This window comes from Mytilus californianus, unplaced genomic scaffold, assembly GCF_021869535.1.
Source record: "Mytilus californianus isolate M0D057914Y unplaced genomic scaffold, xbMytCali1.0.p SCAF_3, whole genome shotgun sequence".
Classification (NCBI taxonomy): domain Eukaryota; kingdom Metazoa; phylum Mollusca; class Bivalvia; order Mytilida; family Mytilidae; genus Mytilus; species Mytilus californianus.
In genome coordinates this window covers 82752446-82768494 of record NW_026262679.1, presented here as the reverse complement: position 1 = coordinate 82768494, position 16049 = coordinate 82752446, and the positions used below count along the sequence as shown (strand labels likewise).

The 16049-nt window shown below is 33.7% G+C and overlaps 1 protein-coding gene across 1 annotated transcript; it reads left to right on the top strand.

Moving 5' to 3' along the window:
* The first annotated feature begins 4631 nt into the window (after nt 1-4631).
* On the top strand, nt 4632-14864 carry LOC127733660 (uncharacterized). Its single transcript, XM_052242975.1, has 5 exons — nt 4632-4770; nt 11556-12065; nt 12998-13245; nt 13838-13997; nt 14501-14864. The coding sequence occupies exons 1-5, from the start codon at nt 4632-4634 to the stop codon at nt 14743-14745; spliced, it is 1302 nt and encodes a 433-aa protein (XP_052098935.1). The 3' UTR covers nt 14746-14864.
* The last annotated feature ends 1185 nt before the right edge of the window (nt 14865-16049 follow it).

Below are 16049 nucleotides of genomic sequence, written 5' to 3'. Positions count from 1 at the left end.
TTAATATATGGTTTCCAGGAACAAGAATAAAAACTTTAAATCGTGAAAAGTAAAATTTTGAGATAGAAAGTTTTTTTTTTATATCAGTACCAGAATCAGAATTTGACTTAATGTATTAAAGATTTTAATTAATCATATGGATATCATATTTTTTGTGTTGTTGGGATGTTGTCAAATTTATGTATTCAACACATCTTCTTTTACTCATTTTGTCATATATATAAAAAAGAAGATGTGGTATGATTGCCAATGAGACAACTCTCCACAAGAGACCAAATGACACAGAAATTAACAACTATAGGTCACTGTACGGCCTTCAACAATGAGCAAAGCCCATACCGCACAGTCAGCTATTAAAGGCCCCGAAATGACAATGTAAAACAATTCAAATGAGAAAACTAACAACCTAATTTATGTACAAAAAATGAACGAAAAACAAATATGTAACACATTAACAAACGACAACCACTGAATTACAGGCTCCTGACTTGGGACGGGCACATACATACAGAATGTGGCGGGGTTAAACATGTTAGCGGGATCCCAACCCTCCCCCTAAACTGGGACAGTGGTGTAACAGTACAACTTAAGAACCTATTTCCATATACTCTGGATTCATTATCATTCTTTGGATACCAATTTTCGTGGATATATAAGTGACCAACTTATATAAGTATTTAATGTAAACTTACAAATTTTCTATAGGCTTGTATGCCAACTTTAGAAAAAACCCACAAAAATACAATTGTTCTTCAATCCACGAAATTGGAGAAATGTTAGAATATTGAGATCTACCTCCTGGGGACTGACCCTATACGTCATTCAAATGTTCGAGACATGACGAACAAGAATACATACATATGGTTAAGGGGTGGGGATCTCGACCATTTACAAGATATTAGAACATTGGGGGTGGGGGTGACCCCTGAGGACGGACCCTATATGTCATTCAAATGTTCGAGACATGACGAACAGGAATACATACATATGGTTTAGGGGTGGGAATCTCGACCATTTACAAGTTATTAGAACTTTTTCAAATGGCAGGGGGTCGGAATGACCCCTGGGAACTAACCCTGTATATCATTCAAACCATCTTCGCATGACAAACCAGAATATATATGGTTGAGGGGTGGGGATCTTGACCACTTGCAAAGATATTAGAACTTTTTTTAAATGGCAGGGGGTGGGGTGACCCCTGGGGACTAACCCTGTTTATCATTCAGACCATCTTTGTGTGACAAACCAGAACATATATGGTTTAGGGGTGGGGATCTTGATCACTTACAAGATATTAGAACTTTCTTAACTGGCAGGGGGTAGGGGTGACCCCTGGGGACTAACCCTGTATTTGATTTGATGTGCTTTATCAGATCAAACCAGAATATATATGGTTTAGGGGTGGGGATCTCGACCATTTACAAGATATTAGAACTTTCTCAAGTTTCAGGGGTCGGGATGACCCCTGGGGACTAACCCTGTATATCATTCAAACCATCTTAGCATGGAAAACCAGAATATATATGGTTTAGGGGTGGGGATCTTGGCCACTTGCAAGATATTAGAACTTTCTCAAATGGCAGGGGGTGGGGTGACCCCTGGGGACTAACCTTTTATTTTATTTAATGTGCTTTATCATTTAGAACATTTTCAATTATGAAAATTGTGTCTATCACCGATTGTTTTCAAGTTATAATCATTTGAAAATTAAATAATATAAAATCCCATAGGGTTCTATAGTAAACCCCTCCTTCCTTTTTGCCCCTCAAAGTACCCTTTATAAACCCCATTGCATAAACAAAACCCTGATTGCACCACTAGACATGTTAGTCTAACATATTGTGAAACCCTAGTTTAATCTGACTAGCGGTTTTGGAGAACGGGTGCAGACAAGTTCATATCTAAAAGCGACGGAAGAAGAAGAAGAAGAAGAAGAAGAACCAATAAGTCTTCCGTTTGGGAGACTTAATAAATACGCTTAGACGGGGTGATTTGGAAATGCAAGAAATTGAGTCAATGTGGATAGAACTTATTAATGTTCATCAAAAGCCTATTTTACTAGGTTATATATATAGACCACCTAACCGTCATGCTGAATGGGTTACTAAGTTTGAAACCATGTTGTTTAAAAAGTTGACACTGAAGATAAGGAAACTATTATTTTGGGAGATTTTAATATTGATTTAATGTCAAGTAAAAAACATCCTAAGTGGTTACACCTCAAAAATATTTTCAACATGCGTCAGGTGGTTTCAGAATCTACAAGAGTTACAAAAACTTCATCCACTTTAATTGACCATGTTTATTGTAATGTGCCAGAAAATGTTTATATTTCAGTTCCAAAATATTCAATCAGTAATCACTATCCAGTATATATTTCTAAAAGAGGGTTAAAAAAGAAAAAGCAAATTCATGATTATATAACTTATAGATCTACAAAATATTTCAACGAGACTGATTTTATTCACCATTTATCTCGGTGTCCCCATGATACAATACTAGAAATTGATGGTCCTGGTGAAGCGCTACTAAGTTTTATACAGAATATTTTTACTGAAGTGTTGAATCATCATGCTCCATTTATTAAAAAGCGAGTTAACCATGTTTATCAAAATGAGTGGATAAATTATGAAATTAAGGAGGGCATGAAACAACGTGATTATAATCATAAGAAAAAAAGATACGTATAATTATAAATTCTGGAGAAACAAGGTTAAATACCTCGTAGAAAATTCAAAGCAAAAATTCTATACTGATGCAATAGAACATGAAAAAGGAAACAGTAGTAAATTATGGAAACACTTGCATAATGTCAATGGTAGTGAAAATTATCATGACCATGCAATTTTAAATGACTAACAATAAACTGATTACAGACCCAAAGAGCATTGCTGATACTTTCTATAACTATTTTACAAATATTACTGAAAATATTAATCTTACTTCAAACTTAAGCACCAGTTGTTAACAATTCCCTTCATTATTGTATGAATCAAGAATACTTTTCCCTCTATTTATTGATTGTACAAATTTCCTTATGGCATTGTGCACTATTGAATCTTCCATTACTATTTATGACCCTGTTATACAAAATATATTCTGAAGAATAGACGATATCAGATTGCAGGACAGATTTATTTCAGCAGGTTACACAAAAGAGTGTTCATGTTATATGGAGAAGCTTTTATAGGATTTGCCTGTTGCTCAATACTTTTCATATCTTAATGAATAAAATATGTTTAAAATCAAAGGGTGTTCAAATGGAAGATTTGACAAAAAATGAACAAGATACTTACAACTAAATGTTCTGCAACATTCCTTAATTGATTCCAGCTTCAATCTAGCTTACGACTATAACGAATTCCTCCTCCAACTCTTCTTTTTCAGTATACAGCATTTAAAAACATTTTGGCTGTTTTACAAATCATGACTACATTTTCACAGCAGAATTATCTGTATGGTGCATAGTTTTTTTTTCACAATAGAAAAGTACACAAACTGTTCCACTACATAATGTTCTGTGCAGTGTACAACACTTTCCATAATAGAACATGACATCAGGGTTGTGTTTTAGGAGAAAAGCCCTGAATTTGGATAGTTCATGCCTTCTGTGACCACCAGACCTGTATAAACAAGTATACACAGAGTATATTTCATACTAAATCTGCATACACTGGGTACAACGTGTACACTAACAAAGTTATAAACATATTTTTGTGCATGCACAGAGATAGTTAACTAAGGCTGTGCATGCACAGGGTTAGTTGACTAATGTGTGCATAAACAGGGATAGTTAACTAAGGCTGTGAATGCACAGGGTTAGTTAATTAATGATGTGCATGCACATGGTAGTTAAATAAGGCTGTGAATGCACAGGGTTGGTAAACCATACATATAAACTATAAAACATAGTGGATTACAAGATAAGTTTGTGTTATAAATCACTAAGTATACTGCATCGCTTTTTAAAATTTTAGGCTAAAAAAATTTAAAAAAATTAGTGAAAAAAATTTCCTACTTTCCATTTTCAAAAGTAGATTCCAGTATTAAATAAATCCTTGTTACTAGTTATGCACCCATTTATTAAAGTATTGCTTTGCTTAAATATTTTATGACCGTATCTCACTGCTGAAAATGATTTTTAAAAAAGCAAATGTAAATTTCCATCAAATGTGTTATTCATCTTCAAAAATTTTTTTTTTTAGATAAATTTGACCAACATGATTAGAAATACTCGAATAAACATTGATCACGCATGACGTATTACATGTGTCAATAAAAACTTGTATAACGTTATAAATATTGCTTTGATAATTTTAAAACAGACATATCAATATAAGAAATAGATCAGTGTTTAGACGTTCCACAATGGGCGTATGACATTTGTGTCAATTTTGAAAATATGATTTTTTTCATACGCGCCAAAACCAAGTTTTCATTTGCGCCAATTATTAATTTTTCATTTTCGCCGATTTAATTTGAACAAGTAAGATCTGATACATTTTAAACTATAAAAGAACAAACAACAGCACTCTCACTACACTGAACAGTTTTTCTCACACCACCCGAATATTTACATTTTTATGGATCCAGGCAACAATTAACTTGTGTAAAAAATCAGATCTCTCGACATGCGAGCAGCCGTTAGAAAACATGAAATGGAAAAATGGAATTTGTTAGTGAAAAGTATCGGATGTATTTTAGAAAAGATTTTACAACATCGTAGTAGATCAGAAGTGTTGCACACAAATACTCAGCTAGGACAGACTTGTAAATATGCAAGTGTGCTTTTGACGTCAAACTGTCACTATTTTATTAAAAAAGTGCTTCAGTTTACGCGTGATGTATATAGTTTTAGAAACTTTTACAATAAACTTATCCTGCTCGAAATCCCACTTTCACTCCCCGTGGTGAGCAGGGGACAGATGGCAGTCAGAATGGGTACTGTTTTTTGTTATTAAATAAATTATGTACAACTTATGTGTTTACCTGTAAATTGGCGCAAATGAAGAAAAAAAAAATGATTGGCGCAAATGAAAAAAAAAAAATTGGCGCAAATTTTATTGTTTTATTAAAAATAATCCACACGTTCAAATGAGGGTCTGGAAGTGGGGTCGCGGGGGTGGGGGTGTTGGTGGTGTGGTCCTTCTTTACTGTATTTTTTATGGTAATTTTTCTCTATTCTTTATTTTCTTGCCCATCATTCTCTATTCTTTATATTTTAGCACCCTATTTCTCTATTCCTTATAATTTGGTAACTTTTTCTCTATTCTGTAAATTAATTTGCCCATTTTGCTGTAGTGTTGCACGCGGAAATATAATGCACCGAGTAGAAGTTCATACCATATCTCCTTTCCATCATACCGGGGGGCTCGGTGGTCGAGTGGTCTAAGTAATCGAACTACTGTATCACTTGCCTGTCAACACTAACGTTGTGAGTTCCAATCCCGCACGTTGCAGCCAGGTACGCTGGTCTCCAATCTTAACTGAGTAGAATTGTCAGTTTTCCTACCAAAGGTCGTAGGTTCTCTCATGGCACTCCGGCTACCGATAAAAACTGACCTCCACGAAATAGAACGATTGTGCTGAAAGTGGCGTTAAACACCAATCAATTATTCAATCAATCATCAATACCGGTATAATAATGCACGAGTAGATTTTTTATAGCTATTGTTATGAAATACTGTTTTAAAATGACTGTGAATTTAATTGATATAGGAAATGAATTAAGATAACGCGGCATTTCAAAAAGAGGGAATACATATACCGGTATAACTGTCTTTTGCAGTAAAAAGTGTTTTACCATATTTTCGACACAACAGGGAAAACTAGCTCCTGTATTAATGAATCTAAATCTTCCACCGAAATGTTTGAAACGTTTATTTTTTGTTAAATTTCACGTGTATTTCTCGTTCTTTCTATAAATTGCACTTTCGGTAAAGTATCGACAATGCTCTTTCAAACTGTAAATTATCAGAAGACAACACGAAGACAGCCCAAGGGCAAAATACAAGTATATATACAACCTTTCATTCATAATGCTCCTGCCGCCTTCCAAAAAAATCAAATTGCAATCTCGTAAGTTTCAAAACAGAGAAGGTGTGTTTGAAAACAAAATAACCACGTGCTGCTGTAACTGTTAATTCAATTGCAAGTCTAACTTGTATTGAATTATATTATTTTATTTGACACAATATCAAAGTCTTATTCGTGAAAAAGTACTAAAAAAAGATATGTCGGGCGAATATACCCCACTCCCCACTACCCCTCACTCAACCCACTCCTTTTAATTTAGACCAAACAAAGAGACTTGAAAATAAAAAAAAGGTTGTATTTTTCTATCTTGAAAATAAAAAAATATTGCAAGACGCCGTACAGAAAACAACTTGTTATTTTTTAATTCGCCGTACAGTAAACAATAACTGTTTTTGGTCCATATTCTTTAGAAAACATCGTTTTCATGGCAAATTTCAGTAAATATGAAGTCACACTATCATGATCTAAAAATTTGTCTGGAAAAATAATGAAAAACAGTTGAATATATAGCCAGCAGGACGTCGGAGGGCGACTGACCTCGAAATATTCTGGTACCAAGTGCACAGTTTTGAAGTATAACACAAAATCTTTTCTTTGTTTTTCTACTTGTTGGCATTAAAAAATTAAAGCACTATCTGAGATGTTCAAATTTAAAATTTCCCATAGAGACAGGAAGATATGCAAAAATTCCTGGCAAAATAGAAAAAAGTCATTTATGTAAAAATTACATTGGTAATGAATATCATTATATGTTTATTGCACATATTCACATCCAGGTTTCCATCAGAGATCAAGATGATCGGACTGTTGTCACATTACAATGTAAAAATTATATCTTTGTATTTGCAGATATATTAAACACATAATAAAATATTTGTAATAATCAACTTATTAACATCTATGTAAATACTCACAAATTCATGACATTGTGTTAAATCCAAATAAAAGATATACTTTAAACTGACTGTATTGTATATACAAATGAAAGTGCCACGAGAATCACGTGATTGTTAAGTGTGTGTAGCTCCTGTTGTCGTACATGATCGAGTGATTCAATTAACAAAATTCCAATGGCTAAAAAGTTATATGTCAGTGCGACTACGTTTAAAAGGTTCAAATAATGTACTTTTCAAAGCACGAAACCAATGCATTTAACCAGTTTGATCATACTGACGCTGCCCACGATGTTGGTACGAATTCCATTTTTCTATAGATAATCATAAAAATAAATGCGTAGACTGGTCAGCTCGATAAAAATGAAGTGATTTTTGGTTGAATTGATTTTAATAGGCGTAAAATTAAAGGAAAAAAGGAACCGAAATTTAAAATACCAAAACTTATAACACTTAATTATCCCATTTTTACGCTAAAACGTAATGTCCAACGTTCCATTTTGTGTTCAAAAGATCAGATTTCCACGGCTTTCATATCGTATTTTTTTCCCCGATCATAATAAAACTTGACAAAGATATTGCTTTTGTTATAGTTATTTGCATGTTAATGCAAAGTCAATATCACTGAAACCTCAAACCGGAAAATGTCATGTTTGAAGACGGTCTGAAAAATGTCCGAGCATATAATATCGGGTTCGTGCATTTATATCGTGAAATTGGAAAAGCTGAGAGGAAGAATATTAATACTGTAAAAAGTTCGTTTACTTGATTCCTGGTTCATGATATTTTCTTGCCGGTCGCATTGGTATAGTCTATCCCGCAAAGATTCAAAAAGTATAGACATCTTGTCACAACGAGAAAAAAACGTTATATTTTTTTTTACAATTGTGGTTTTGACCGGCCGTATATCAAATAAGCATGGTTAGACCATAGAAAATAAAAATTGGTGGTAAAAGTTTTTCAGTTTTTCTTTTTTAAATCAAATAGTTTATAACTTTTTTCGTTAGGCAACAAGATTTTTAGATTGTATCAAAAAGTATAGCCGTTTTGTCACTGGCAACGTCCGCAAAAGTGCTCGTGTTATAAAATTTATGTGATAATTAATTTGTTTCCAATTAAATTCGAATAAAAATAAGAAACATAAGTTATAATATAACCCTAGTATAAGAAATGAGAATTTTTTAGTTAAAAATCAAATGCTGATCAAATGAGATAAATATAAAAAAGATCGGGATCATCGGGTTTGTTTCATATTTGTTTATTTTCTACCTCATTTCATTCGTACTAAAATAAATATTTTCTGAACTAACTAAAATAAACAACAAACAAGAAAATGGGTTGTGCGTTCGTTACAAAGATCGCATAAATTTTATATAATGAACGAGTCAACAAAAAACAATAAAGATCATACATATGTATCAATGTCAACATGTTATATAATCACATAAGTATCAAGAGTACAAAGCTACTGCTAGAAGGAGGGAGAGGGAGGGAAAGCTAACGCAAACAACTGGAATATTCTTATAACACGTCCTTTCCAACTTTGTAACTTGCAAACGTCGCATTAATCGAACGGACCCATACAAATTCCTTATATACCCTCAACCGAAACCACCCGTGCAAAAACATAACCCGCGAAAAATGCCAAGTAAGGGAAACCCCCTTAATGACATAACGGAACGCAAAGAAATAGATTTTACTTCAGGAACGTTGTCTGTCTACATGTTTCAAATCGTCAGAAGAAAAAGGTCTAATATTATGATTATCGTTAATCAACAGCAAAAAAAAAAAAAAAAACAAAAAAATAGAGATAAACAATTGCCGGCAAATTATAACAAACAAACTATATGCATAACCATGCCACAAAAGTACGGAAATGAGACAAACATGCCTCCCAAATATTTAACTAGCCTAGATCTTTTGCGACAAAGAAAGCATCGGAAATTATAAAACATAGAAACGAAAAAAAACCTGAAAGAAATGCAATGAAAGGAGTATACATATATAAAGTAGGGGAAAAAATCCAATATCTAATTTATATGAGAAAAAAATTCTGTGTAAATTTGGAAATGAATGTAAAAGCATTCATTAACGCGAAATGTTAGCAGAAGATTGTAGTACGTAACACGTACATTCGTAAAAATCATCGTATATTTGTATATATTATTGTTTGCCATATCTTATAAATTGCATGGATATCGGCATTGGTATATTTCACTACCCAACGTGTCCGCTTAGTCGTCATGAAAGTGAAGACATTATCCATCTATTAATAAAGTGTATAATGCACTTCTGAAATGCAGACCAGTGGCGGATCCAGGACTTTGTGTAAAGGGGGGGGGCACTGACTGACCTAAGGGGGGCCCCGCTCCAGTCATTCTTCAGTGATTCCCTATATAATCAACCAAATGTTTCCCACAAAAGGGGGGACCCGGGCCCCCAGGGCCCTCCCCTGGATCCGCCTATGCAAACTCAATTTATGCTTGAACTGTCACATTTATTCTGTACTGTCTGTGGCAGAACATTTTAAATTCTAATAATGCAATGATTTGTAATCGCTATTTTGATTGGTCAACATCATATATTTTGATGGGGGTCGATTCCATGGCCTACCAGTCTGTAACTAAAGAATGAGTCATTTTGAATTCCGGTACGCTTATAGATTTCGACTAACGAATCATTTTTTTTGTTTGTACAAAAGCTCAAGTTTTTACTTTTTTATTGGACTTTAAAATTTAAACCACAGTTAAAATTGTGTCACAATCTACTGAAGGATAAAACAGACAAGAAAAAGAAGAATAGTCACGAGGTCTATATCGTTGACGTTAATACTGGCTGTCATTGAGTTAGGACTAATGTTAATACTTATATTAATGTATAAATATTCCCAAGATTAAGCGACTTAAAAAAAAAAATGAAATGGAGCTTTCATCTTTGTCGAAAAAATGTTTAAGTCTTTCTAATACGAGTAATTGCAATATCATGATGATATGGTTTATATATACCATACGCTTATAAATTTCGACTAGCAAATCAAGGAGTAGACTCTGATTACAGACATGATAGGTAAAAATGTAAAAAAAAATATACCATCGATTAGAAATGACAACGGATAAAGTTGGTTTTATCATACTAAAAGCTTTTTAAAAAACCTCAGAAACCAAGTGCACGTGCAATAGGCCTACTCTGGGACTATTATACTAACCTTATAATGTTAGTATAATAGTCTCAGAAACTATATTGTTTTTTTTTTTGGTTTGAAAAGTTCAAATATCATTATTATATAAATTTTTATAAGATTTTTCCCAATTTGTTTTTTTATATTAGGCTATTATTTTTTGGTTCAATGATTTTTATCCGTATTTTGATTGTCAATTTCTAAACACGGAGAGCAATATCATGGCCAAAAATGAATGATAAACGTTAATATTTGTGATCAACGGTTTGAACAAGGGTTGACCACAAGGATTGTGGTGTAAATCTTTTCTCAGCATGTATGATCCTGGCTAGCTGTTATGATTTTGTATAATGTCACTGTTTGTCTCTGTATACAGTCATTTTCGTGATTGAATCATTTGTAGATAGAACATCGTAACACATGATATGGATACAATCTTCCATCTCTTCTATCTACTGAAATATATAACTTTGTACATATAGTGTTACGCCTCTATTGGATAAGCTTCCTTTTGTTTTGCATTTTGCGACGTTTTAAGTTCTGTTAAAGGTTTATTTTAGTAATAAAAGATTATACAAACACTAATAGAGTCCGTAAATTAAGATGCGATCCATGTAAACTTTTTGATCCTTTGTTTTCTTTATCGGTACTATCATTAATTTTCCAATAAATAGATTAAAAGTACATAAAGGTCACCCTCGGGACCAATGAAAAATGACAGTATAAGAGAAGCGACGTTTAAAATTGATGTTCAAAGTGCATAGGTGAGGGTCTGGATTTTTTTTGGGGGGGGGGGGGGGGGGGAGGGGTCCTTCAACTCTGTGTTATTTGATTTTCTAAGCCATTTTTCTCTATTCTTTACAAAATTTTCCCATTATTCTCCACTCTTTATATTTTAGGACCCGAATATTTACTATTCTTTACATCATTTGCCCTTTAATTTGAATCTGTTGACCATTCTCTTATACAGCGGGACAGGAAGCTGGTGGCCTGACAAGACAGGTTTTCGCTTTAAAGAGGTAGCCTTTATAGCAGGGACGACTGTATTGCTATACCGTTATAAACACGTATGGTGTTGCACCCTGTCGATACTGATATTTTGGCATTGCACAAGGTCACGCTCTAAGTATTTTTGGATTGTTTATGACGTCTGCTTACTGAATATGTTGCTGGATGTGTACTGATTAATATTTTAGTCTAGGAAAACACGATTTATTTATTAGTTGTAATTGGCTTTGAACTAGCTTTCAATAACTGCGTGTCCTATTCGACCAGTGCTTTGTGTTTTTTGTATACTGTTATTAGTGTTATTGTTCTTGTGTTTCGTGCAGATCTTATGAGGCAAGCCCATTCAGGGCCAACTGATTGTTTTAGTTTGTTCTCATGTTGTGCTGTTATATAAATTTCCTAGGGAAATAGGAGGGCTCAACTGTAATATACGACAGCAGGCCTTCAAAGGCACCAAATAGCCTCTGGAGGTGTAGGTTTAATTACAACAGATGAAGGTCACAGATTCCTGGCATCTGTGAATGCTAAGCAACTGAAAGGGGAATCCGAAAGATCCTATCTTTGTAAATTATGGAGCGGTAAAGGAGATTTTGTTGATTTGTCAAATGGGAGTCGAGGATTCAAGAGAACTTCTATGTCCTTGTGTCTTTTCATACAGCCTCACCCTTTGTTGTCTGAAATGGCTTGTTTCACAGGGATGGATGGTTTCCTGGACAGATTTCTTTTCATGGTGTCAAGGCCATTACTGTTCCCCACAAAAGTTGTAAAAGAGAATTTTGCAGAACTAAGTAAAAGTGGAATGAAAGATTTTGATGAGGTGTATTACAAAATGTACCTCAATCATCAAGACGGGAAAGAGTACTACTTGTCGGAAGATGCACAAAAGGAATATGATGAAATGGTTGATTCGTATGCAGATTTATTAAACGACAAGTACATGGAGGTGTCAGGTAAATATGTTATATGTGTTTATTAAAAGTAACTTCTGTAAAATGTTTATATTTTCCAGGGGCGTTTCTAGTATATTTGAAAGCGGTAGAATGAAATCTTTCGCCTCGCTACGCTCAGAGAAAAAATTTCTGGACTTTTTTTTGCTAAAAAAACATAAAAAAAAATTTTTTGAAAAGGAGGGGGGGCGTAGGACCATTACGCCCTCACCTGGACCCGCCCCTGTTTTAGGACTGCTAACTTGACTGCACAAACGGATACCGGTTATGTCCTTCAAAATTTCAAATACCTACTTTTTTCAATAAATGTGCATTGTCGGAAAATATAAAATTTATTTGTAACAGCTTTAGAAACAGAGCAAAAATGAGGCTCTTTATTTATTTGTCAGATCTTTAGAAATAGAGCAAAAACGAGGCTTGCCGATCTTTTTTCCTACATGTATGTTGTTTAGACTACAGTAAAAATAAATTTTATATTTTCCGTCAATGTACATATAAATTGTTTTTATTCAGAAATTTACTCCCAACACCTGAATATGTATTCTAAATAATTGTCTCTTATTTCTTTAAGAATTCTACATAGTTTGAACGCGTACCGCGAAGAGAACCACAAAATGAACTGTTACTGATAAAAAAAAATATACACATTACCGCTTGCTTAACATTGAAGCGGGGTAACAGGAGACTTTATTTGTAATAAAAGTAAATATAAAGCAAACATATATTTGTATACCTGTATTTTGTACACTATGTAGCTAATTCCATGATACAAATAAATGCATGCCTTTTTAAAGGAAAAAAAAAATAATTTAAATGTAAATTATGTTGTTCATGTTGTTAATTGGAATAAGATATAAATGTAAAAGGATTATAATGTTACTTTTATAGAGAAGATGTGGCCTTTTTACATTAAATGTTATAAAATATTGTTTCAGAATTAGATGAAGAGGAAAAAGAGAATCATAACTTATCAGCTACACAGACTAATTTATGCATGACCACTAGCAAAGACACAATACATGTTATAAGACTGGCAGCCGCCCTACAGATTACGTCATCTTATATCAGAGCTACCTTAACTAAAACTGAAGTTGTAAACGATACTAAAATAACTGTTGAATCGTTGAGGTGTGGAAGGAAGCTGTATTGTTTCATGGCTGGCCAGAAAGCAGTATTCGCACAGGTATATATTCTCTAAAAATGTCCCAAATATAAAACATACAAAATGTACAAATACTTTTGCGGTTTAGTTCTTTAATGTCAGTAAAAAGGAACCAAACACACGTCCATCGTATGCTTGTTGTTTAGTCATATTAATTTCCATGGTTAACGATGTTATGTAATTAGCGATTTTAACAAAAGTTCTATAAACATGTATGTAACTATTGTGAGCTTAAAGCCAAACCGTAACACTAAACACCCACCCTAATCTATGTCGCTAGATGGCCTGAAACACAGCCTACGATTTATGTAGATCCCTCCAACGTTGGAGCACACACAGCTAGATGTGTTCCCATAACTGATTTGTTTTTAATAATGTTAAAGTATTCACAAGTTATTCCAATTTAAAATGTTGAAAAGTATCTTCACCGGAACGTTGCACAGGCACAAAATTTATTTACAGAAATGTACATGTTATATACACGGAGAACCTATACGTTCTCCAGGATGTAGGTTCAATGATAAAAGCAATGTCTAGTTTTGTGTTATTTAATGTAGTACGGTTTAATAGTATGTATAAATTAATGAATGTTGCGTACATGAATATATTTCAGGCATTGAACACGCTTCAGCAGACTGATTCAGTGAAATTAAAGAAAGTGATGTCTTTCAAGATCAGAGTGATTAAGGCTATTGTTTCCAGTGAGGGACCTGTGATTTCTTTGAGGTGCTTACAAAGAAAACTGTATGGATCGTTGAAGGATAGTGTTATTCGTAAGTGTTGTATATTATTTTTTTTTAATTGTAGTCATGCATATAGAAAAAGGTAAAAATAATATGAACAATCCTGTATAACAAATGATTTAATGTTAATAAATTGCTGATTCTGTACCAAATCGTACGTATTACACGTTTGGTTAATATGAGTAGATGTATTTAATTCCTAATTACGGTCAAGCTAATTTTAGCATATTATAGGTCATCTAAAACATATCATTTAGTAATCAAAAACCTTTGTAACTGAATTAAATATGATACTAAATAACCTAAAAATTACAATTGGAAAACTGCGGAGTACATCCTGACTGTAACAAAAATGTAGGAGAATGTGTTACAAATAAAGAAAAAAAAAATAAAGAAAATATTGGAAGTAGTTTATACCATAAATTTCTACTGTTTTTTTTTTTTTTGAGATAATAAAATAATCTAAGTTCGAGTTATTTCTGTGTTTTTCAAAGTCAACCTATTACATGTTAAATTTGTACAAACATTTGTAGATGAACTTGAAGAATTGGAAAGAGAAGGTGCTGGTATGCTGCATAAAGTTGGAAAACCTAGGAAAGAAATTTTCTTAAAAGCATCCCCAGGACAAATGCCAAATGAAATTCTTAAAAAGGTAGACATTTCCGTAGATGATTATATGATTCGTTTTAAGTCTAAGAAGGAAACTGATGGAAATCTTATAATGATGTCTCTTCCTAGTCATCCACAGCACGATGAAATTGTTGACTGGTTTTGTTAAAAAATTTCACGAGGAATGAATGCAACTTGTATGTCATATATGTACTGAAACCAGAATGTAATCATTAGAAATAATGTAAAATAAATATTGGAATGTGACAAGGCAATGTGTTTTCAAATCACATTGGTGATATTATGTAACATGTGTAATAAAAGATTTGTATTGCCTTTTATTTGTTGCAGTTTTCCATATATAATTCGTCGTACAGCCTGTGGTGCTAGATTGATGTGTGATACAGCATATGTTGATACATTGCTCTTTAAATCAGCCGACGCCTTTAAATTGATGTTTGACGTTGATACAGCCTACGGCGTAAGAATGCCTATTGACACAGTATACATTGTTAAGATATCTTTTCATAACATTAATCCTAAATTGTAATCATAAACATATCTTAACCATAACCTTTACCAGTAACCGAAATCGTAACCCTTACCTCAAACCGTTACATTAACTATATTTCTCTTTGACACAGCCCAAGGCGTTAGATTACCATTTGACACAACCGACCTAATTGTATGTAGCCTACTGTGGTACATTGCTATTTAAAGCAGACTACGGCTTACGGTTGATGTTTGACACAGCCTACGGCGATAGTTTGCGAATTGACACTACCTACGTAGCAAAACAAAACAAACAAACAAACAAATATTTGAGATATAGCTGTAGTACACTTTGAAAAAAACAATGATACAAAATAACGCTAAACCCTAACATGAACACTAACCCTAACCCTAACCCTAACCTGAACCCTATCTAAGATTGCTCTTATACACAGCATACGGCGCTAGCTTGCTCTTTGGCACAGCCTACTGCGATAGATTGGTTTTTGACATAGACTACGGCGTTAGATTGCCATTTGACACAACCAACGTAGTTGTATGTAGCCTACGGCGTTAGAATGCCATTTGACACAACCAACGTAGTTGTATGTAGCCTACAGCGTTAAATTGCCATTTGACACAAACAACGTAATTGTATGTAGCTTATATGGCCATAGATTGCTAATTAACACAGCCTACGGCGTAAGATTGATGTTTGTCACAGCCAACGTCAATAGTTTGCCAATTGACACTACCTACGTAGCAAAACTAAACAAACAAACAAATAAATATTTGAGATATAGCTGTAGTACACTTTGAACAAACCTATAGTACAATATAATGCTAAACCCTAACATAAACCCTAACCCTAACCCTAACTCTAACTTGAACCCTAACTAAGAGTGCTCTTATACACAGCCTACGGCGCTAGAGTGCTCTTTGACACAGCCTACGGCGCTAGATTGGTTTTAGACATAGCCT

Coding starts and splice junctions, on each gene's coding strand:
- LOC127733660 (XM_052242975.1), top strand. CDS start 4,632: ATGCGAGCAGCCGTTAGAAAACATGAAATGGAAAAATGGAATTTGTTA. Junction 12,066..12,997: donor CAAGTACATGGAGGTGTCAG/GTAAATATGTTA, acceptor ATATTGTTTCAG/AATTAGATGAAGAGGAAAAA. Junction 13,246..13,837: donor AGAAAGCAGTATTCGCACAG/GTATATATTCTC, acceptor AATATATTTCAG/GCATTGAACACGCTTCAGCA.